Raw genomic sequence first — 24,924 nt, forward strand, 5'->3', positions numbered from 1 at the left:
TAATTGCGATAATAATGTATTTTCAAAGTAGCTATAATATATTTAACCATACCACGTTATACAAATACTTCAAAACTTCATGTTGTATATGACTAATATAAGCTATTTTATTTTTCAATTAGGAATAAGCAAAAAGAACAATCAAAAAGTTTTAAGCTAAAATCTCCATATTTTATCACTATTTTATTTTTGAAGAGTAGTCTCACAGGGAGCCATTCTATTCAAGCACCCATTGACTTTTTTTTTTAAAGGTTTATTTATTTATTATATATAAGTACCCTGTAGCTGGAGTATCAGGTCTCATTACAGATGGTTGTGAGCCGCCATGTGGTTGCTGGGAATTGAACTCAGGACCTCTGGAAGAGCAGTCAGTGCTCTTAACCACTGAGCCATCTCTCCAGTCCACTGACTTTAATGTAATACACATTTCAAGATGCATTTTCTTGCCAAGGTACATCCAGAATCCAGTATTACACTCTGTGTGAGCCACAGAGATTTGCTTAAAGCCATAATAACTCTCCTTGCTTTACCTACCTCTAACAGAAAATTATGAAGCTCTAGCAAATGAAGACAGCACCCTGCTCTTAAGAGAACTTTTGACTATAAATCAGCCAGGACAGTCTTCACCTGCTAGAACAGGAAGTAAAAAGCTTTCTCCTTTTAAAATAAGAGCCAAGCTCCACCTAAGACTTGTGTGTCTAAATTTCTGTATTTTACAACAACCATGCGGCAAGCTTTTTAGTAGACCTGGTCATGAGCTCAGGAAATAAAGCAGAGAGGACAAGACAGCTACTGAAAACAGAGGCAGCAAGAACTACCTTCAACTCCTTGAAGCCGGGATCTGGCTTCTGTAAAGGCTACAACGTACATACGTTGGATAAATGACCTCTCTGCAAGGTTACTGTGGCAGTAGTTACTGTCACAGGGATTTGCTGTTTGTAAACCGGAGAGCTCAGATCTAAGCAAGCATAGTCCCTGGTTTGAATGCTGGTGCTTTTCGAGGTCATGTACACCTGTTAGCACTACAGAGGCTGTGGTAGGAGATTACAAGTTCAAGGCTATCCTGGGCTTATAGCAAGTTCAAAGATACATAATGAGGCCCTATCCAAAACTAAGGAAATCAAAATAAAAAGATCAGCTGTCACTGAACAGCTGATGCCAAAGGCATTGGAGGTTGTGAGATTAGGGCCAGATGGCAATCTAAATGCCCAGGGTTTAGGGTCCTCATGCTCACATGTGCTGTTCCTTTGGCTGGGTATGTGTGTATTTACACGGAAATTATTTCCTAAAACATTCTGGAAGTCCATAGTAATGACTCAAGACTAGATATGTACTTGTTAGAGAACATTATACTTGTGAGATTTGCCAAAAGAAAACAAACAAACAAACAAACAAAACTCTTGCAATTTCTTGAAATATTGACAGGCCTCATTCACAGTTTAAGTTCAGAAAGTAATCAATTATAAATCTAGCCGTATTAGTGAATGAACATTTCCCTGAGTTTTCCTTTTGATCTCCTAAAATTAAGTTCAACTTATTATACATTTATACTTTAAATTACAGTATGTTAACAATAAGTGAAACATCACCACTGCCTTCTACCAAAACCTAACCACACCAAGCAGCCACACAGGTGCTGGCACACACCTGCACCTCCAGCCCTGCTTTGAGAAATGGAAAGAGGAAGGTCAGGAGTTTGAGGCCAGACTAAAAACAGGGGTGGGAGCAGGGAGGAAGAGCAGAAAGAACAGAAGGCTGCTGCTGGCATCAAGATCCCATTCCCATAGGTACACACTGTTTAAAGGCAGAGACAACCTACTACTTAGCTCAGAGTCCTTTCCTACACATCAGCTACCTCTTCCCATCACAAACTGATTATGAATGAAATGTTTGGTTTCAGTTTTTGAATTAGTTATCACTACCTCTGCAGACAGCTGCCAAAGAAAAAAATCACTAAAAGCCATCTGAGTACCTGGGTTTCAATAATCAAGTTTTCTTTGTAGTTTTAAGGTAAGGGTGGGAGTGTAATGTGCTGGGGTTAAAGGTATGTACAATTACCATGCAGCTGCTGAGCTGATTTTTTAAATGAATATCCCAAGTTGGGTTAATATTTTTCATTGTAAAATAAGGTTGGCATGAGGAAGTTTAAAATAAGCATGTAATTTAATCTCCTTAAATTTTCACCAGAATTTTTACTGAGCCAAAATATTATACATAAATGTATGTGGGCATATACACAAAGCCAGAAATATACAAAATAAAACATGTACATTAAATTGACTCTCTCCACACACGCAGACACACAAAAACATACACAGACACACACATGCTTAGATGTACCAATCTGTTTAAAATGTAAATTCATCAATTCTTACTGGTAGTCTATAATCAAGACTGAGAAAAGTCTTTAAAATTTTTATGGTAACTATAATTCCACTGGCTTCAAAGATCTTTTAAAAAATAACAAGAAAAATTTTAAAACTAGATAGATTTTTGGTTCTTTTCCCATATCTCCACCCACTAATTCTTTAACAACTGGAAAGTTATTTAAATTTCCTTAGCCTTGATTTTCTCATCTATTAAAATCACTGGGTACTCAGTATTATTACCTCAGTGGAAGAAAATATGCCAGGTAAAGTCTGATTCAATCTTCACCAACACATACCCACACACAGAAACATAACATACATGCATACACATGCACAAGCACAGGCACTCAACAAAGCCTGGGCCTGGAACAGATGTCAGCAGTAGAGTGCTTATCTATTGTGTTTGAGACTTGGGGTTTGATGCTCAACACTGCAAAGCAGAACGAAAACAAAAAACTACAATGACCTAAGAGTGAGGTAAAGCAAAGCTGATGGAGAACAAAATACAGCCCCATGAATACAGAAGTCTCTTGTGCACCAGCTATGGAATCTTACATGTAGTGGCAGACACGAAATACATTTTGTTTATTCTAAGAAGTAAGAGCATCATCCCTGTTTGAGCTCTCTCAAAAGAGAACATATGGGATTATCTAAAGAACATGCATTCTATGTATATATTCTTTTAGTCACTGGATTTTCTTAAAGTAATTTTAAAATGTTATTTTCTTCAGAGAATGAACATTTTCATCTTTTAAAAACATGGCTTAATAGTCTAGTAAAGAGTGTTATGAAATGTAAAACATATTCTTTGGAGTGTTATGTAACTGTTAATGAGGATAAAATACAAAACTCATTTCATTTATATTCTTGTAATGTTTTTAGATTCTTAAAATTTACCCAAAGTTTGTGTGTGCATGTGCATGCATGCAGCCAAGAGTATAATTTTACCAGCTTTAAATTTCCAATCAAAACAGAACTTCAAAATCATGAAATGTATTTTGTATTCTAATTCCCCATTTCATATATGCACTTGACCACACAGGGGGTCAAAAAGAACGCTCTGTTATACACCCGGGATCCATATCTCACTAGTAGATTACAGTATCTCAATCACAGTGGCACATGTGAAACGCTGCTGCTTAGCTGCAGGGCACAAGCTTGTGTATGTAGCTGTGCTGTAAGGGCTTCCCCACGAGCCCTTTCTAGCTGTATAGTCTCAGTCATGAGGACTAATCTCTCACAGCTCTGCTTTCCTGGAAGTTCTAGAAAGTGAAGGCTCCATCATTGCCTTCTCTACAGGACTGTGAGATGGGTTAACATGAGTCCTTAAACACATGAGAGATAATGAGCTAATTCTGCAAATAACCACAGGAATCAAACACTGTAAGATACGGCCAACACATAGGAAAAACAGTCAGTGGTAAGAAAACAAGATTTCTAAAGCCATAGAGCTGAGATTCTGGGCCGGTCATTTACTATGTGGCCTTGAGCAAGTTATTCCACTCTAGACTTTAGCTTTTACAGCTGAGAGGAGGAATGGCAGCAATATTTACCTTCCACTGTGCTCTAAAGATTAAATGAGTTATTGTGTCAGGCACTGCACTATAAACATGCAGTAAATGTCAGACAAAATATAAACCAGCTAAAGGGTACCCTCTTAATACTTTTATTCCTGAAAGGAAACAGAGATTGTTTGTCCATTACAGACATTCATAATAGGGAGTTCATAAGGAAAATATCAAGCTCACAGCCCTGATGTATCTACCTGCTGACTAATATGCTCTACAGTGAGGAGTACACAAAATGACTAAGTTCACCAAGGGCTTACTAAAATTGTTTACCTGCCCTATCGTTAAAAATCAAGATACACAGTAACATGCTAATGAAGACAAATGAGAGAATTTCTAGAAATTATACAGAATGCTTTAACTTTGTAAAAATAAAATCACAAACACACTGTCATTATTTATAGAATGTCAACTGTTTAAATCTCAAATGGTTCACATACAGACTAAGATAGCTGGGAAAGCCCATCAGACTTATACATCATTTGATATGGGACTCGTAAATCAATCCAGTTAGTACTTAAGAATTATACTCCTCTAAATCTTCCTTCTTTTCCCTTCTTCAGTTCCCTGGAGTAGATCTCCTTATCTGAACCTGAAAAGAGGTTCCTCATCCCTCCAACCTCACACCAGGTACAGGCAGTCACCACAGCATAGATCACTATCTGGCTCCTATATGCCTGTGCATAAGCAGCTCTGCTTCTGTAGACAAAAAGCTATGATGACTGGACTTGGTATTTATAAAACCACACTAAACCCCTTGGACTGGGCCACATTTACAAGGAATCTATATAATTTTAGAGGGACAGAACATGTTGCCCATTTCTCCTAAAACTGGAAATTAGCAAAATAGAGACATTATATATGTGTGTATGTATACATATGTGTGTGTGTATTCTCTTTATTAAGTACTACTTTCTATTATGATCATGTATTCTCAGTCCTTCTGTTCCAAAGACCCCATTCTCCTACAAAATCAAAGTTCTCTCTACCTAGTTCAGTATCAAGATAACAGACACTAAAAACAATGCTTACTGGAGGTCAAAGGTATATTACATACGTGTGTGTGTGTGTGTGAGTGTGTGTGTGTGTGTGTGTGTAACAGAACTACAACCTATATGAAGTTTATAATTCTATCCTAAATGTATTATTATTCCTTAATCTATGTATACATTTTACACATAAAAATTACTACTTGAAGCCAGATGTGTTGGTAAATGTCTTTACTGCCAGCAGCTCAAGAGGCAGGGGCAGGAGGATCTCTAATTTCAAGCCAGCCTAACTAATCTACGTAAGTCCTAGGGTTATATCCGGAGTGAGACCCAGTTTCTTAACCAACACACACACACACACACACACACACACACACACACACACACACACACACACACACACACACGAATACTTTTCTTCCTCCCCCTGACCTAGAAGCTTATCTTTTAGCTGTATCCCTCTTCATTCCTACCCAAAATAATGTGAGATTGAATCTTCTGTCTTATGGGTATCTAGAGCCTTCATTCATTGCTTTTAAAAGCAAGTACTACATGGTATTATAATTACACATATGTGTGTATATAAACTCATATATAATATACTTGCAATCTAAATGTTAAAAATAAAAAAATTATATTCTAATTGGTCTAAAATGCAAGTGACCATAAGAAAATATTCTGCTAACTAAAGTATCAGATGCCTTTGGTTATTAAGGTATGTTAATTCGCAAAGATTTTAAGTATGAAAACTTAGTTCTTACAAGGTCTCCTGCAACAGAGTACATATCTTGTGTGGGGAGCAGTCCCCTCAGCTTCAGCTCTCAGTGACCATTACAATGCAGACACACAAAAGCAGAAAGATCTAATGATCTAATTCTTGTCATTCTTTCATATCAAAAGTATTTTTATAATAACCATTCACTTCATCATCACAGCCACTGTCACTTCATGACTAAGTTACTCTATCAGCATCCTTTTAACTGAGCTCCCAACTTCTGCTATACTTTCTTGTTTGTGACAGCTTAGTACTTGTTATCCTAGCTCGACCTCCTACCTAAACTCTGAGATTACAGGAATGTGCTACCCTAGCAGCAATCCAGTTTCCTACCAGAGAAACACTCCAATAATATAATTTGAAACATGAATATCTTTTAACAACTTCTGCAGTGGGTAGGGGTGGGGCGGGGGGGGGGCGCAGGCTGAAGTGAGTGCACCCTGAAACTATCCCACAGCAGGACTACTCTTCTACAGAGTACACACAAGAGATCACTATGCTTGTGTGTTAGCTATCAACTTCCCTGTGAGGGCTTTATGCTTTTCAATGTTCAGTCCCGTAAGCTTTTCCAAGTTCAGCGGTTTGACTCAAGACACCTTTTCACCTCTCCACGCCCACAGGATCAAAGTCCACTTTACAGTCCAATCACTTAGGCCTGCTTAGAGTGTTTTACCTACATGCATCACTTCCCCAAACTCACCAGACTCTGGACTCTCATCTAATTTCTACACTTCAAAATCTAGTACTTAAAAATACAAAGTTTTTCAGGCAGTTGCAGATCCATACAAATGTATCATGTACTTAGCTGTCTGTTCGTAACACAAGTATCCTTTCAAGAAAGGTGAATACTTCCAGAGTAAAGCTAAGAAAAGGATAGACAGTTACTTCTTACTACAAGAAAGCACATGGCTTCTGGTATGATTGTAGACATACCTATTCCAGTGTCCTTGGTTGTACTTTACCAAAGCTTGCTGATCTATTTTGCAAATTTTGCTTAAGATGTATAACTCATAAAAATAAAAATATTGACAACCAGTGAATGGTATTTGATAGAGATGTCACAATGTTACTTCCTTACACAAATAGTTTTAGTTATAATATAAAAGCTCTTCCTAAGCATGTTATCTGGTCTCAAAAGTAAAGAAGCATGTTTGCCCAGTAACTTCGAATGGAACCATTAATAGAGGGTAGCATTCGAGCAAAATCTAAGTTCTAATTCTTAGTCTTGTTACCTATGTCTGCAATAACCAAAATAAACACACCACTAGAGCGCATATCTCTCTAATCAAGCTTACTACCATCTCTGAGGGAAAAGAACCTTCATATACTTGAATTGCCTTTCTTTTCCTTACTCAAAATGTCCTTTGGTCTGAATATTTAAAAATACTTCCCTAGTAGCTATTTTGAGCCCATAAATCAACAAACAAAGAAAAACAAAACAAAAACCCCTCACGTTCTGGATCTGCTTACTCCATGGGTTAAATAAAGGAACTTAAAGCTGAGTGCTTCAAGGAGTTAGGGTTCCACCTGTTCTAATTTGCTTACAAAAGAGCAATCACACTGTTCAAAGTGTTAACATTGAACAGCTATAGTTAAAGATTTAAAAGAACCTTAACTACAAATTCAGTGTTGGACACTAAAATGCATATAAAAATATTAATGCTTTCCCATTCATCAAATTAAAAAGCAAGTAACAGGAAACTAATACTAAGAATTCTAAACGTAACAGAGAGCAGAAACATGCTTGTGATCTAAACTTATAAATACACTGCATAATAGGACTGACCTTATATCACTTCTATAATAATAAATGTAATGTCACCCTAACCATCCTCCATTCCTAGTTATATGACCATATAAGTTTAAGAGTTATTGTGTGCTCTGGCCATAGGCTAAACAGATAAACCCAATATAGGACCAGAAATTCAAAAACCCATGCTCTTAGGTTTTAGAATCAGATCCAATCAAACTTTCTATATGGCATGAGCAGTTCTTCCATACTCTACAATCTCTAACAGATGGGTAATCCAGCCTTTAATGATAAAAAATAAGTACCCAAGACACAAATCATCCCATTAATGTACAACCCTGTCTCAGTCCTGCCCCTCCCCCTATAAATATGCAATACAAGCATACTTTGTTTCCCAGGGTCAAAACAGAACAGAACTATTTCCACTTTAAAGACTGAAGACAGTATCATACCTCCTCTTGTTTCTATTTAACAGTAAAAACACTCACTCTGATTATTGCTAGTATTATTTTCTATTCTTCACCCCAGAAATCCTTGCCATGATCACCAGTTTATTATTAACCCAATGAAAATGTTCTACCTAGGACTACACACAGCAGTGCAGCAGCAGTCAGGCAAACACAAGGAACACAGACAAAGCTTTAATCTCAACCCACATTAAGCCAGTAGGTTCCATTTGCACTAGTCCTGCTGCCAAACTCAGACTTTCCATCCTGTGGGTACATAATTCCCCTACTTTAAGTGGAGTAACTTATCTGCTTTGCCCATCTCCCCAGCCATGATTCCAGCCTATTAAAAGCACTCTGAATCCCAGTTCTATCTCCTATCAATCTGCCTTTTCTCATTTGTGAATGAAGCAAATAAGGCCATCCTTCAGCCCAGTATTTAAAGGGCAATGGGGGTAAGAGTATCAAGGATAGACTCTCATAGCAAAGCACTAGTCACTGCTATTACATACATTTTGTCATCCAATTGTGTACCCAGCTATGAGTCTTTGAGAAGTTATGACCAGAAATGATGAAATCAAGATACACTTTAATTCTTGGTATGATGGTGCACATCTGTACTCCCAGCACTTAGAGGAGGTGGGAGGCAGGAGGATCAAAAATTTAAGGCCAGGGCTGTCAATGGTTAAGAAGGTAAAAGTGCTTGCCACCAAGCCTAATGACATGAGTTCTATTCCTATGACCCCATCTGAGGAGAGAACTGTCCCCAAACTACCCTCTGGTCTGTGCATGTGCTATACTCCCTCCTTATAAATAAAACTTACAAATTTAATTTTAAAAAAGTTTAATACCACCTTCCCTCCATAGCCAGTTGCAGCACAGCATGTAGGTTGTATGACCCTATCTGCAAACACATAAAATAAAGCAAAGGAACATCACTGACATACTCCACGTGGCTACCTGACACCTCTACAATAAGCTCCAGTTGTAAACTAAGATGGCCACTTGAGACCTCTGTGAGAGGCACAGGATTAAGGATGAAAACAAAGCAGCATGACACTTTAAGAATAATGCTGGGGTGAGGGTTGTGATTGGGATGTAATATGAGTAAAAATAAATTAAAAGAATGCTAGCGAAGGAGAAAATGCATACTAATATAGGGTTTTACAACTGGTAAGGCTAAGGAAAACCGTGTGATATAAAGAGAGGACAGCGACAAGACACCATTATCCAGTGGCCTTATCCATGCACACTTTTGTCTGTTATGGAGTAGTCCTAGAATCAAACATGACACTAAGTCGTCACTCTCCCACTGACTGGCAGAAGGTACTAGTTCCTAAAGAAAGTGAAGCTCAGTGAGACAGTTGGTAGGATGGACACAACACCCACCCATAAAACGGTACTGTGTGACTAATACTATGAACACAAACAGCATTAACACATATGAGAAACAATAAATGCTTGTTTTCTTCCTCTGCAGGCAACACTTTTTAAAAAAAATGTCCATATATGATGTAGACAACTATGGCATCTTCCAGGGAGATTTGGTAAAAGGATGATGTCAGACTGGGCTTTCTAGTGAGTTTAAGGCCAGCCAGGACTACAAAAAGGCAAGATCCTTTTGCCTTTTTTTAAAAAAATCCATTTCTAGCTATTGTTTAAAAAAAAAAAAAGCCTTTGGCCCAAGGATCATACACAGAATTTACTAATATCATTAGATACAAGCTTTCCATTTTTATTTTTTCGAGGTAGGGTCTCTGTGTAGTCCAAGCTGTGGTGAAATTAATTATGTAGGCTAGGCTGGCCTCAAATTCATGGCAACTCCCCTGCCCAAGCCTCTCTTTTGAATGCTGAGATTACTGGCCTGAGACACCCTGTCCACTTAAACTTAAGTCTTTTAAGATGAGGAAAATGATACTTCCTAGGTCCTACCATTAAGCTCAGTAACAACAGACCTAGAGAGCTATATTTTTCAACAATGTTATACTTAATATGCTAGCACTGAATAGCCAGGTGAGAGAGGGACAGTCTATCCGTGAGATGACAAATAGGATAATTCTAATTCTCTAAGTCCAAAGTTCAGTTTTATTTACTCACATGCTAATAAGAGATTTGGATAAGCTAGAAATAAGGTAGAAAAACAGCCCTAATCTAGTGGAAGTCAAGATGATGGGCTCTGCCACAAGATATATGTCATTCAACCCTTCTGAGCTTGTTTGTTCATTTCTAAATTCGGCTAAGGAATAAGGGTAAAGGGTTGAGTATGAATGTGTGTGGGGGTCATATATATGTATACATATACATTCATATCTTTGGTTTTTTGTTTTTGTTTTTTTTTTGACACAGGATTTCACTGTGTAACAGAGTCCTGCTATCCTGAAACTTGCTTTGTAGATGAGGTTGGCCTCAACCTTGAAGGGATCCATCCACCTGCCTCTGCCTCTTGAGTGCTGGGATTCAAGGTGTGCACCACCATGCCAAGCTTCAAGTATATTTTAAATTGCCTTAGTAATTCCAATTTCATTAAGCTTTCATCTCACCTCAGATGCATTCCTTTGACAATGTTGGTTCTTTCCCTCAGCAGCACACATCCTGTCCATCCCAGATCAGAAGAACACATGTCTGTCAGTGCTTTATGAGTCATTCCCAGGTACTCACTGCAGCAGTGGAGAGCCTGACCCATATCTTTGCCTTCACTCAGAACAGTAAAATAAACTTTCATAGCAATATGAAAAGGTCATAACTGTAAGCTATAATCTCCAAGGTCTTTTCCAACTAGAAAGCTAGCAGTTGGTAAATCTGCTATTTCTGCAAGATCTACCCATGGCATCTTCCCTAGCTTCCTTTCCAATTATGCTTCCTTTTCTATCTCCTCTTCACTCTGTCTTAACGCTTGTCCCAATATTCCTTAAGTATTACTTATATACTCTCTAAATTAGAAACTGTTAACCAGCCAGAACACTTGCACCTTAGCACTCCTGAAAGTTGGATCACAAGAGCAAGACCACCTGGGCTTTATGTGAATATGAAGCTAGCCTTATATTCACATTGTCAGGGAGCTCCCTGTCATTTACAGACAAAACAAACAAACAAACAATTTGAAAAGGAAATAAGTGTTCGACCTTTGCCCTTCAATCCCACACAAAAGATGTTGTCTTAGGGTTAATATCACTGTGATGAAATACCAGACCAAAAACAATTTGGGGAGGAAAGAGTTTATTCCACTTATATTTTGAGTCACAATCCACTGAGGAAAGCCATGGCAGGAACTCAAACTTGAAGGTAAGAGCTAATGCAGAGGCCATGGAGGGGTGCTGCTTATTGCTTTGCTCCCCCTGGCTTGCTCAGCTTGCTTTCTTATAGAACCAGGACCACCAAACCAGGGATGGCCCCACCCACAATGGGCTGAGCTCTCCTACAACAATCACTAAGAAAATGCCCTACAGGCCCGAGTACAGCCCAATCTTATGGAGGCATTTTTCTTAGTTGAGGTTCCCTCCTCTCAGTTGACTAGCCTTTATCAGGTGGACATAAAGCAAACCAGCAGAGATGGCCTTTAAAAGTTAATGTGGCTTTCTATGGCACTTTTTATCTTCTAGGAAAACAGCTTCTGAAGGCTAAGGTCAAACTGGTAGTTAAAAACCTAAACTTAAGTCCCTTATAATGAAGTCTAATCTATTGACCCAGTATTAGAAGATTTTATTGAAAAGGTAACAGAAATAACTGACTCATCTTTAAAGGAAATAACTGAGCACATGTATGAGGATCATACATACAAGTGTGGTTTTCATATGCTAAAAAGGGAAATCCAAACCAATACAGCATATACAACAAAGAAAAACACTATCTGGGTTAAATGTCAAGCCAGTTTTCTACTTTGAGTAATTCAGAAGAAAAGGCAGATGTTAAAAGGTTGATTCCCTCTGTTACATTTGGACTTTTAAATTAAATGTAAGCTTTATGTTCTTTGGTTCCTATTTTTAAATAGTCATTAAGAACTGGCACTTCCGTCCCTGGCTTCAAACTATATCCCCAGGTTTTAGACTTTAATTCCCTATAAAAAGTAAAGGAATTATGTAAGAGACAAGTTCTTGAATACCCAGCAACATCTTATCAAGTGTTAACCTTCTTTATGAGAAAACTAGCATAAAAATTTATTTTCGACTGAAAATGACAGACAGTCACTTAATCAAGCAGAAGGACTATGGCATGATAGTGTGGACCATGCCACGTTAATTACTGAGATAGAAACCAAGAGTCCCTATTAACTCTCATTTATAAAGAGATATAACTCCTGGAGGTCAGAGGCCACTGAAAGAATACTGGGAGAACTTCTATTCTTACTTAGTTACAATAGAACTCAAGAGCTCTGCCTACCTTTGCTACCCCCACTGGGATTAAAGGCACAAACCACCACATCTGGCTGAAATAAAGGTCAATAAACACAGTTGTTAGCCATCAAACTCTTCTTCCCAACAAGAAAATGAAGTATGCAGAGGGTACAAGTATCTAAGTATAACAACGCTCCTAACTAATGATAGATGCTGAGCTTAGAAATCAGAATTTTCAAATGAGACCAGAGCAAAGAGATATACTTTACTGAATATATTACAAAGGCAAAAAAAATGTCATTTCATAATAATATGAAGCCTCCATCTTCAATATTTGGGTTTCCGATTGCCTTGTATGATTCTTCCTCTGCTGTCTGTATCATGGAGACCTCCCCTATTTTCTGAAAAGGTAAAATGGGCCTGGACCATAAAAAAATTTTAAGCCTTGTTCATGAGGTAGCTATTATTCTGTCAAAGGTAATTAACATTTTTCCAAGATCTGATATTTTTCATGAACATATTTTCACTTATATGTAGAAGCTAAAATGTTGTTTACAAAAGTAAGAAAAAAGAGGGGCCAGGGATGCAGCTCAGCATATATGAAACCCTGAGTTTGATCCCCCAGTACCCTCTAAACCAGGCCTGGGGAGGTAGAATTAGGAGGATCAGGAAGGAGTTCGAGCCCTACCTTAGCTACCTAGTGAGTGTGAAAGCCAACCCGGACTGTGTGAAACCCTGATGAAAAGGAAAAGTGAAAGTAGAGACTAAAACACTAGCTACCAGAATGAGGTAACAGTTGGGAAGAAGGAAAGTGGGTATGGTTACTTGACCAGCAGTCATATCTAATACTCAACTGCAACACAGTAGGATAGCTGTGGTTGACAGTAATTGAGTAGCAAACAGAATTTTGAATGTTCCCAAGACAAACAAATGACAAATGCCTAAGGTGATGACACAGGCACACTGTGTACTGCACTGAAATATCACATTGTACCCCACAGTTATGTACATGAATTATGTACCAATTAAAAGTAAAATAACATTCTTAAAACCTGTGAATATTAACAGTGAATATTTTCCCATAAATTCAACACTGCCATTCTGGAAGGAAACTATGCGATAACAAAAATTGGGGGCCCAAAGTATTAACTCTAAATTAGGGCTCACTTATAAAGGGGATATAGGCAATGTGATCGCCCTCATTTTAAGAGAGTGCTTAGAGTTCTACTTCTGGTGAATTTTAAATATAAAAACAAAAGAAATTAATGAAAACAAAGCAATTTCACCAGATTCATTATAACCACTCTAGGGCATTGCTCCCATGTTACAAACCTTCGAAGATTACTGTCAAGTACCTGTTTGTTAGATAATGGTCTAAGAGCTAACAGCTAAGCTTAAATTCACTGAGCTTAAACCAGGGTCTATTTCTGCTCTTTATATTACAGTAATCTCTTTAAAGTATCAACAAAATTTTAAATGGTTGGATTTCAGTGGGGGTGGGGGAGGTTCTTCATATGTAGTTTTCCTTATGCACTTAAGCAAACCTCTTAAACTATGTGAGGTCTTAAGTAAAAAATGTGCCCATGAAAACCTAAGAATAACATATCTAGCTGGAGTATTTGGAATAGTCATTGGGCATGGGGAGTAGGGGAACTAAAATGGCATATGTACCAGTGAAACATGCTCTGGGGCACATATGAGCTAGCTTAGCACCCACCGGCCCCCACATTCTGCTTTCTGATTCACTGTTGATTAGACCCTTGATTCCCAAACTTTATGGAGTTTAAGAATCACCTGGAAAATCTAAAAGTCAAATTATTTTACTATTCTACTTCTGCCCCCAAATTTTTCTCCTAGAAGCTGCATCTTATATTATAATGCAACATTCCAGGAGTTGGGGGGGGGGTCAGAATATTGAATTATCTTCACAGTTAGTAAGAGGAAACTTCTGACCATTTCTAACCTCGATTATAAACTACTCGATGCTATGAACCACAATTCAGTAATGTTTAGCAGGAACATGAAATGTAAATAATTTCTGCTTTGACAATGCAAACTATTATTCAAACCACCAAAACCAGACATTGCTCTGAAATCTCGTTAGCATGCTTAGTATGATCAGGAACTATGCAGAGTAAGGACTGGAAACAGAACCATCGCTTACACATTTGGGCACTAAAAGAGTTAGGGGAAGATCACGCTCAGTATACTGGCGATATACACTGTCAACGTAAGAGCCACTAGCTAAGTGTGGCTCCTTAAATAAACCGTAACATTCAATTCCTCAGTCCATTGTCACCATGCTTTATGTGCTTGATCACTCCATAACTAGTGGATAACACCGGATATTTCAGAGATGCCACACCTCGAACATCACACAACATTCTATTGGGTGGGTCTAGAAATATTTGGGCTCTCCTGAATGTGACAGGCTCTCTAAAGATAACATAATTTTACAAGCACGCATCGGCTTGAATTTTAACTGTGAAGAAGTTTATCTTAATTTTCTTTGCATATTATTTCAAGATAGGTCATTTTAGAAAAGGACAAGCATACTCATCTTCAATTACCAAAATAGAAAATTTTAGATAATAAAACTTGAAAAGATCAAAGGTACTAAAATCACAGGCAGTTAGCAGTAAGTCAGACTCAATGAAGTCTAAGTATTGGTAAAATAAGACCACTCCCCCAAAAAGATTATACTACTTAATGGAACTAGATTTTTTAAGTACTTTAGAAGTTATCTAATTATATTGATAAGAAATAGCAACTGCTTTTATAGCTGGTTTAAAACAACATGGCCACAATTAGTTTAAGTTAATGACATTTTACTACCTACATTTTTAATTGATTTTCACCAACCTCACACTTGACACATTCAGATAATGCAAGGATGATAAGACTTTCCCTTAAATTTTATATACCAAAGACCATTAAAGTCACAATCCTGAATGTAGCAAAAAGCAGACATAAAAACTTAACGAAACAATTTGCAATTTAAATTTCTATCTTAACTATAATAGTATCTAGTTTAAAACTACCATACATTAAAGCAACAATACCTTAAAGACAAAATGCTGAAATGTAAGAAGGTCCAGTTTATAAAAGCCTTATTACACAGAATTAACATACCTCAAACTCACAACCATATACCAATGCAAGTTAAACCAACTTTGCATCAAGGAGAGATGAGCTCATCTTCCCAAAGAGTTCAAGTGTACTTGAATGGGATCTCTATAATTATGACTCTAATCAGAAAAGGATGCTTTATGAAATAATTTATTTACCCAACTCAACACACAAAACTAAGTGGTAAAAGCTATAGAAATAAAGAGGTCACAGTGATAAATACATATGGTTGCTGGTGTAATAGTTCAGTTTGATCCCTCTCCAGTATATGTACATCAGAGGTGTATCAAAACTAAAAGATAGCCTGGAGCAATAACTGTTACTAATCCCTCCTAATAATGGGTTAAAAAGATGTAGCTTACCTGCAACACTAGTGATTGTTACTGGAACTCCCTGAACTTGAACACCCGCAGCACCCAGGTTGGCAACGCTCACTGTCTGAAGGTTAGGCACTGATGCAAGCTGGGCAGTATTCAATGTTATTGGGGCACCAGCAACAGCCACAGGAGCAATCTGAGCAAGAGTTGTGCCACCGCTTGAAGACACTGGGGTGATGGTTAACTGCTGGGATAACCCAGCGTTCTGAACTTGCAAATTTGAAAGACTCTGAATATTCTGGACCTGGACAGTTTGCCAGCTGATTTGCCCTGAAGGTGTTAAAGTTGGAGCCCTGATAAGCACCTGAGTCGGGTTTACTGCTTGAAGTTGAACGTTCTGCAAAGGCTGCTGCTGGATGGTCTGAATTGTCTGCCCTGACTGGAGTTGAAATGACTGTGGCGGGATAGCTTGAATAATCTGCTGCTGAGGCTGCTGGATCTGGATTTGCTGCAGGATAGGCTGGCCTACAATCTGTACTTGCTGAAGAGAATTTGACTGATCCTGTGCATTCTGTATCCCATTGGACTGAAGCTGACTGGAGCTCTGGGCCTCAGACTCAGTAGCAGCAGGTGTCTGTGGTTCTTCAATGGTGCGTTCAGAACTACTGGCTGATGTGCTTGCATACTGGCCCGTATCTGCTGAGCTCACTAATGTGTCACTGCTCGTCAGAGATGTTGATGCAGTAGTTGTGCAGGTAGTAGAGGAAGAGGGTGATTCAGGCATAGTACTGGCGGGAGCAGTGCTGGTGGTGGGCGTAGACACTAACTGATTTCCATTGGAAGTCCCACTATCAGTAGTAGTAGTAGTAGGCTGGCCAACTTGTCCAGTCCCTCCTCCAGCAGTCACGTTATTTATTACTGGCAAAGCTAAAGTCACTCCTCCAATGTTAATTGGTAGGGTTGTTACAACTTGAGCCTGAGTACCAGGAAGGGTCTGCAATTGCAATGGTATTGAAACACCAGGTCTAATTTGTACCGGAACTGTCTGATTTGCCAGGTTTTGAGCAAGGATATTCCCAGAAGCTGTCCTGTTAGCAGCCGTGAGGATAGCTTGATTATTACCTGCAGAAATGAGTTGAATTTGACCCTGCAAATCCTGTAGAGATGAACTACTAGTTGGATTGATTTGAATTTGCTGACCTTCCACCGTCTGAAGTTGGGGGATCACTTGGTACTGTACACTACCACTTGGATTCTGTACTTGTATGACTTGAAATTGATTAGGGGTGGAAGGATTACCTGATTTAGTTTTTGTAGGAGAGGAACTCCCGTTATTACTGCTGGAAGAACTAGATGAACTAGAAGCTGGCTGAGAAACGTTATTTTCTTTTGAAGCAGGAGGAGTGGAGGCAACAAGTTGCCAAGCGTTTCCAGCAAGCTGCGTTGTCACCAGTTCTAGCTGCTGTGGTTGATTCTGAAGTTGCACCAATCCTTGGCTTGGATCTATAATAATCTGCTGTTGTCCAGTTGCTTGATTTTCACCAGGAGTCCCTATTTTGCTGCAAGTAGCTGCCAGTAAAGCCAGAGGAGAGGGCTGAGAGTCCTACCCAAAATGGGAGGGGAAAGGAGAGGGAGGGGAAAAAAGTGGGCGGATTTAGTGGAAGACAGCAGTCGGGAGGGGGTTATTTATTTTGAGAGCTCTAAGTATCAGAACACACTTAATAGGCAGCAGAATTAAAAAGGAAATATGAACAAAAGCAGGTGGTAGAAGCTATACGAATAAAGAGGCAAGTTCTGTTACATAAAGTTTAAATAAAAAGGAATTTTCTGGTAAACTTTCTTAAAGTGTTATTCTTCTAAACTCCAAATGCCCTTGGGAAAATAGACACCGTTTTCTAACAGTCTGAATTCCTGATGTAATATAAACACCGTTCGTTATAGCCTCAACTATGCGAAATCTTCATGAATTTACGATTTAAGTTCCTCACTCAGAAAGATGCTTTGAATGAATAAACATTTTCATTCTGTTCTTTACTTCTGGGTATTTAAAGGGCATAACTCCCTCTCTTCCCTAAAGCTTTGTGTTGAATTTTCTTTTAACGTTTGCTTTTACCTGGGAGCCTGAGGTTTTGGGTTTTTTATTGTTATTCTCTGGCTCAGAGGTTTTCCCTCCTTCTGTAGCCATTGCCGCTGCCGCCTCCTCCTCCTCCTCCTTCTTCTGATCTGCAACAACCCCACCACCACCAACACACACGACAACAGGTTATTAGGATTATTATTATTCGTTCTCCTCCCTTCTCCCCCCCCCTCCTCCTGAACATTAATCTCCGTAAACCCTCGATCCGTGCACACCGGCAGGGGGTGGGGGAGAAGGAGGGAAGGGAGGAGGGGGCTCTCACGAAACGTGGTTTGAAACCCGACCCATAGGCTCCAGAGCAACACCCAGAAGGAGGTTGTTCTAGCTCAGACATTAAGACAAAACACAGCCCTCCTTCCCTCCCCCTGGTTCCCTCCCGCCCTCTCCTCCTCCCCTTCCAGCATCTCCGCGGCCCCGGGGGAGGGGGAAGCGAGCAGGGTCTGGGGAGGGAGGGACGAAGGGAGGCGGTGAAGGAGACCGAGGGGGGTGGAGAATACGTACCGCTCATCCCGCATTAACAGGACAAACCCTCTCAGAGACACTGGGATAGAGGTGGGTGGGGGTGGGGGCGAGGCGGGAGGAGAGGCCGGTCCCGCCCGCCCGCGGTGGCTCGGAGGAGGCTGTAGCTGGCACAGGCTCTGCCTCTTTTTCCGCGAATGGCCGCCGCTGGGCTGTGGCGTAGCAGCTCCTCTCTCCGCCCGAGCCCGGCTGACTCGCCCTTGATTGACAGCGGCGGCGCGCGGCGAGGGCGGCGGCGCGGGCCGGGGGCGGAGCCAGGGCGGCGCGAGCGCGGCGACTCCCCACACCCCTCGGCCTGCCTCCGCCGGCGCCGCCGACTCTCCACCCCTTCCCCCAGCGGATTGGCCGCCGACCTGCCGGGGCCGGGGCGCTGGGGCCGCCCTTTCTCCTCCCCTTTGCTCGGCTGGTGCTCGCTGCTGTTCGGCTTCTGCCTTCTCGGCCCGCGGCGCGTGCCCTCTCGGTGAGCTAGCTGCGGTTTGCTGCCGGCAGGCCCTTCATACAGCCAAACTTGTTGTCTCAGGATATCCCGCCCCCTACTCAGTTCCCGGCGCCCTCCACTCAAAAACGCGTCGCAGCATCTTGCGAGGGGCCGCGGAAGAAAGACATGGAACTAGGCTTAAGGGAGAGGAGCGAGGCGAGCGCGGGGAAGCGTGAGGTCCCGAGGTCTGAGTGGACTGCCGGCTGCCCACTCGGCGTGAGCATGGCTTTCCTAAGGCGCATCCGGACCCGGGCGCCCTTTTTCCCTGGCTCGGCTCTCATTGGGTGAGGCTGTTGACGTGCGTGAGTCGTGGGAGGAGGCGGGCGGGCCTCTCCCGCAAAGCCTTTCGGGTCTTGTAGTTTCTGTCAGCTATCGGATTGAGGCACCGCCTTCCTCCCGCCCCCGAGCGCGGCCTGGCTGCGGAGCCTAGAGCTGCCCGAGGGGGCGGTGGCAGCAGGGCGTGGCCGGGGCCGAGTGGGAGTTGAACCCAGCGCAGGGGAGGGAGAAATGGGTGTTGTTTGCCTGGGCCTATCGGCCGAGCGGGGCTGCGCGAACCGCCTCTGCCACCGCCCCCTCAGCTGAAAGCCGCTCCCCGCGGGGCGAGTTCACACCCGGAGCGCGCGGCGATTGAGCGGGCGGAGGTGTTGGGAGGCGGGGTCTGCTGTCCTCGGGGTTTGAATGAAGCTGACATGGGGTACACCCTCTTCGCCCGGCTTTCTTTACTCTCTTAGCTCGCCCGGGCCTCTGGTCCGAGCTCGAGGCCTGTGTTCCCACAGAGCAGGAGCTTCCATTTTATTTGTTGTATCTCTGGCTGCTGGTGCAGAGCCATTACCGTCTTCTAGGGTAGCCAGGAGTGCGCCTTAGAGTCTGCGTTCTTGGCGCGCTTCTCGCTCCTAGAGGTCTCACAAGGTTGTCCGGGCAAAGGAAAGCCCGGCTGCATGTGGGTCAGCTCTGGTCATGGTTTAGCGTAAGCTTCTAGGCAAGTGGAATTCACAGCTAGCTGCGCAAAGCACTTTGTCAAATCCTCCTGAACCGACTCCTAGTTTCTCTCCAAAGACATGAAGCCAAGATACCAGGGACCATACCAGCGACTGACGGAAGTGTACCAAAACTGGAAATGAGTCCCAAATATGAACCTTGGGATGGGATTACACACTAGGCTTAAAGCGCTCCACATTTATTGACATGGGCCCACATTCAGCTTTGGGTATTTTCGTCTGGTGCCTGAGGTCTGACATGTTGTAAGGGTGAGTGAAGAGTCTGGTGCTGTCCTTTTCTAGTGCTGCCTTGCTCAAGTATTTGGGGGGATGACAAAGCAGTAGCAGTAAAACAAAGCAAGTGGAGTAAAGGATTAAAATGTTGCCTACTCCATTTTATGAATTGAAGATGCTATAGTAATCTTCCATACACATCTCAATTCACTAGATCTTAGAAAGCTCAGAAGCGCTTGTTACATTTATAGATACATGTCTCTCCTCAAGCTCCGCCCCCATCCAGTTTCGCCATAGTGAATGCAGACCAGGCGTGAATTGGAGTGTACCTTGTAGTTCTCTTTAAACAACTTGCCTCAGAGTAGTAATGGCAGAGTATAGATTTACAAAATGTCCTAAAGGTCCTGCTCCCTGTTGATAAGTAGATATACCGGTATTCAGGAAACTGACAACCCTAACTTTTCCAAAAACCAAGAACTGCAAGTTCCTAGCTAAATGTTTGTAACACACACACACACACACACACACACACGCCCAGACTAAACTCAGGTAATGGGACTCTGTCTCTTAGTATGATGGTGTTTGGAGTCAGAATCTTCGGAACATTATGGTTAGATGAGGTCATGAGTGTGTCACTCCCATGAGTAAAACTTACTGGTCTTTAAACTTCTTTATTCTGCTGTCTCCCATGTGAAGTACAATGACTACAAGACCCTCACTAGAACCTGACTGTCCATACCTCTATATCAGACTCCTTGTAAAATGGTTAAAATAGACTGTTGTTGATAAGCTGTGGGTTATAGTACCCTGAGCCGATTAAAACACTGGCTGAGTCTTGAAGCCTGGTGACAAATGAACTGCTTCTTAGGGACTCTTATCATATCGTTACCCCTGTAACAGGAGGTTCTGCTAGATGAGATATTGCCAAGAGGACAGCCACTCCCATAGTATCATCCTAATTTAAGCTATGTACTATTATACTTAATATTTTTTAAACCATTTTGCTGTTTTTTATAAGTTATTTTAAGAATTTTATATTAGCTGAGCATGGTGACTCATTCCTTCAGTTCCGGCAGTTGGGAGGCAGAAGCAAGTGGATCTTGTGAGTTTGGGGATAGCCTAATCTCTGAGTCTTGTTTCTAGCTTACCCCGGTAGCTTTGCTTACTTAGTCCCGTTTTAGCAAGAAACCTGATGGATCAGTTTAGTGACAGTCTCCCACCCTTGATATCTAACCAAATTCCCTATCACCTGCCTTTGATATCACCCTCAGTGGTAGCTTTGTCTTTTCTAACCTGTTCTTGACTGTATATCTCTACTTGCTCTTGTTCTAGTCACAGTTAAGCTGGGATTACAGGCATGCAGCGCCATACCTGGTTTATGTGGTGCTTGTGATCAAACCTAGGGCTTCCTGCATGCTAGGCAAGCAGTGTGTCACTGAGTGACCTCCCCAGCTTGAATACTATGTACAACTCCTGAAATATCAGCCTCCACTCCTGGAGGCCAAAGGCCAGGGCCTTGAATCTGCTCCATGCCGAGGATGCTCAGACAATGAGATTGAAGCAGCTCTCCAGGTGGCTTAGTTGTACAGGTGGCTTAGTTGTACAGGTGGCTTAGTTGTACAGGTGGCTTGATTGAATAGTTAGGAGATGGAAGGTGAGCCCAGGTGTGATATGAATGAGAAAGGTTTCTTTTCTGAGTCCTTTAAGGAGACACTTGCTGAAATAACCATTGAACTGCTTTCATTTTCTCTCTTGGAAGTAGATCGAAAAAAGGCTTAGAGAATCATCAAGCCTAAGACAATTCCATGTTTACTATCCACAAATTACACTGAATGAGAGTAGTTGACCAGGAATCAGACACCACCTTGAAGGGTGTATTTAGAAGTGGCCTCATTAGTACATAAGAAACCATGCATGGTACCATAATAAAGGCCTGGAAAGTGTTCAAAACTGTATTTAAAACGTAAATTTCTTACCCAATAATAGCCATTTTTAGAAAGCAGAAATAGTTCAAAGTATTCATATAGAGCATTTGCAAGAAAATGGATTAAAGTTGACTGTGAGTATGTGGGACTTTTAAAAGTTATAAATAATGTCTGTAAGTGACATTGTCAAATGTAAAGGCCAAGTAACAAAAACAGATAAGCACTCAGACAGCCTGTGTATGAGCAGCTAGAATTAATAGCTTGGCCTTTCTTCTGTATGCTCAGTTCCTTCATGGAATACTAATGTACAACTTCATGATTTTTAGGCAGAGGCAGGAGGTTTGCCAACGAGTTCCAGGACATACATTCTAGACTATATATAGCAGTACCATGCCGAGAGAGAGAGAGAGAGAGAGAGAGAGAGAGAGAGAGAGAGAGAGAGAGAAAGCAAACAAGGCCCATTACATTTCATTCTTTTTAACATGTCAAGTTTCTGATGTTGTCCAGTTTTATTTGTTGTTTATTCAAATTAAGATGAAATGAATAGTTCTTGGAAATTACTGGGACATAATATTGATTTATGCATTCAGAGGACTATAATGTAGCCAGCAAATAAAAGATGTTTAGTCACTGTAGAAGTTAAAATATAAACAAAACCATTTTAAGACTATATAATGTTGGTAATCAAAAAATACATTCTAAACCTGGCTTCACAGTGGCATGGTAATCTCTTATCTGTGCAGCAAGGAGAGACCTAGACTCAAATCAACAACAGATATGCATTTAAAACTTTCCAAAACACCAATTGCTTATGTTTGGTCCAGTATTTTTGACTGATAATGGGATTTTTTTTAATTGGATTTTTACTAGGAGAATATGTCACTGGAAGCAGACTATTTGGATTTACTTTCTAATCTGTTACCTGTAAGTGCAGTTATACTGGTTCTGTCCTAGCAACCAGCATGAAAAGGTTGGGGGAGGGAGGGCAAAAAAAGAAGTTAGCTGGTTATTACTTTTATTTTTTATTATATTTTGTAGTGCTGGAGATAAGACTTGAAGTGTATTCATTCAAGGCAAGCACACTACCACTGTGCTAACCCCATTGTTATGCCGTCATCAAATATAACTGCTCATTCACTTGTTATTACTATTATTAACACAGGAAGTCTTAACAAACCAAACACAGAAATATGTACAACAGAAGCCTCTCTATTCAGTCCAGTTTCTCCTCAAACACTGTCAGTATCAGTGTTAACTGTTGATGTATCCTTTGTCACTTTGGCTTCCATAAATTATAGATATGTTTGTTCTTTAGTATGGGATTTTAATATAAAATTATATATATAAGCACACATCTAGTCAGATATGTACAAACTGGCCTTTTTAATGCCTTAATACATTGTAATTATCTAACAGAAAAATATGAATTGAAATTATCATTTTAGTGCAATATGTTACTTGATACTGCAATATAGTTTATTCAGTACAAATACTCTTATCATTAGGACTACTGTGCCTGACTATAAATAATTCATCATAAACATACTTGTCCCAGTACCAGCAAAGATGATTTTATACCGTCACTTCTGTTTAAGTGGGATGGTTTCAGCAGTGGATGGCTTTCACTAAGGCTGGATATTTTTACTTTTAATAGCTATAATAAGATTACCAAAAAGGGCCTTTTATTCCATATATTCACCTAGTCATGTGTGACAGTACTCATGTCTCTCCAGCTTCACCAACGTTGATTATTTCCAGCCTGCTCAGTTACTGGAGCTGGCACAGGCAGAGTATCTGCAGGTGAAAACCCTGGGCCTTTGCTTTGTGGCCATGTGCTTTTCCCAGTACAAGTTATTTGTGCATCTTCTTCTCTCTTCCCTCCCCTTCCTTCCTCTCTTCCCCTCTCCTCCCTCCCTCCCTCCTTCTCTCTCTCTCTCTCTCTCTCTCTCTCTCTCTCTCTATCCCTCTCCCTCTCTCCCTCTCTCTCTAGGAGCTGAGTGTATATGTTAGCATTACGCCTTGCATATCAGTGGCACTCTTAATGTAGTTCCCCAGGGTATCTCCTTTTGATGTATATTCTGTATGGTTAGATTTGAACTCTGTTTTGCATTGGACAATACCATCCAAATGAATATTTCCATAGCTAACTAATATACAGGGACAGGGTTTTTCTGTACTCTGGCCCATGGCAGTCGTTCAATATGTATTTAATGAGTCAGCGACATTTCAAGATTCAGTACATGATCGATATAAAGTAACCACTTGAGGTTTTTTGTTTTTGAGGTTTTTGGTTTTGTTTTGTTTGTTTATTTGTTTTGCTATATAGCCGGGGATGCCTCAAACTGGCCACCCTCCTGCCTCAGCCTTTGCAGTATCGGATTATAGGCCTGTGCCCTGGGGTGGCATAAATTAAACACTGGCTGAAGGGAGGGCTGAAGGCACTTGTCCCCAAGGGAACAGTGTTAACACCCAGACATTATAACCAGTTACCCACCCCAGCAGCTGCAGGCATTGATTTTTTTTTTAAAGGAAGGTTATAGATTCTCTGAACTATCCCAAGGGAACCTAGTAATAATAACATTCTGGTTATGTCTCCGTATTTATTTTTATTCATAACATTTTTCTTCCTCACAAAGGACCTGTAATATATCATGTGATAGTAACATAGGGATTGAAATATAAAATTAGATCCAATATAAAAGAAAAAAATGGTACAACAAAAGTGTCAACATGTATTTTATCTGAGCTTTAATTTTGACTCCAAGTTTCCTTGCAGCCAGAGCAAATAAAGAAATGTGTTTCTTTTGCCCCATTGTTTTAAAGGGGGATGGAGGCAGTGTGCCACTTGTCTCAGAGAGAGCAACTCTTTCTAGCTTCAACAATTGATAGCATCGGTAGTGCCTGACCAACACGCATGGATGCGACTTGTCTTTTTAGGCACTTACAATTCTTGAAAGAATTAATTATATTACATTTAAGG

At 40.7% G+C, this 24,924-nt stretch overlaps 1 protein-coding gene across 4 annotated transcripts in view; it reads right to left on the reverse strand.

Annotated features, from left to right (window-relative positions):
• Window positions 1-19,122, reverse strand: part of Sp4 (Sp4 transcription factor) — a 65,335-nt gene extending 46,213 nt beyond the window's left edge. The window contains exons 1-3 of one of the 4 annotated variants that reach the window (XM_039111794.2): window positions 18,313-19,122; window positions 17,788-17,892; window positions 15,720-17,277 (exon numbers count right to left, since the gene is read on the reverse strand). In XM_039111794.2, the coding sequence (XP_038967722.1) occupies window positions 15,720-17,277; window positions 17,788-17,859 (1,630 nt within the window). In that variant the 5' untranslated portion in view covers window positions 17,860-17,892; window positions 18,313-19,122. Of the gene's footprint in view, window positions 1-15,719; window positions 17,278-17,787; window positions 17,898-18,312 lie in introns of all 4 variants that reach the window. The other 3 variants (NM_012761.2, XM_063261555.1, XM_063261556.1) reach the window with 3 other exon arrangements.
• Between the last annotated feature and the right edge of the window lie 5,802 nt (window positions 19,123-24,924).

Source organism: Rattus norvegicus, chromosome 6, assembly GCF_036323735.1.
Source record: "Rattus norvegicus strain BN/NHsdMcwi chromosome 6, GRCr8, whole genome shotgun sequence".
NCBI lineage: Eukaryota > Metazoa > Chordata > Mammalia > Rodentia > Muridae > Rattus > Rattus norvegicus.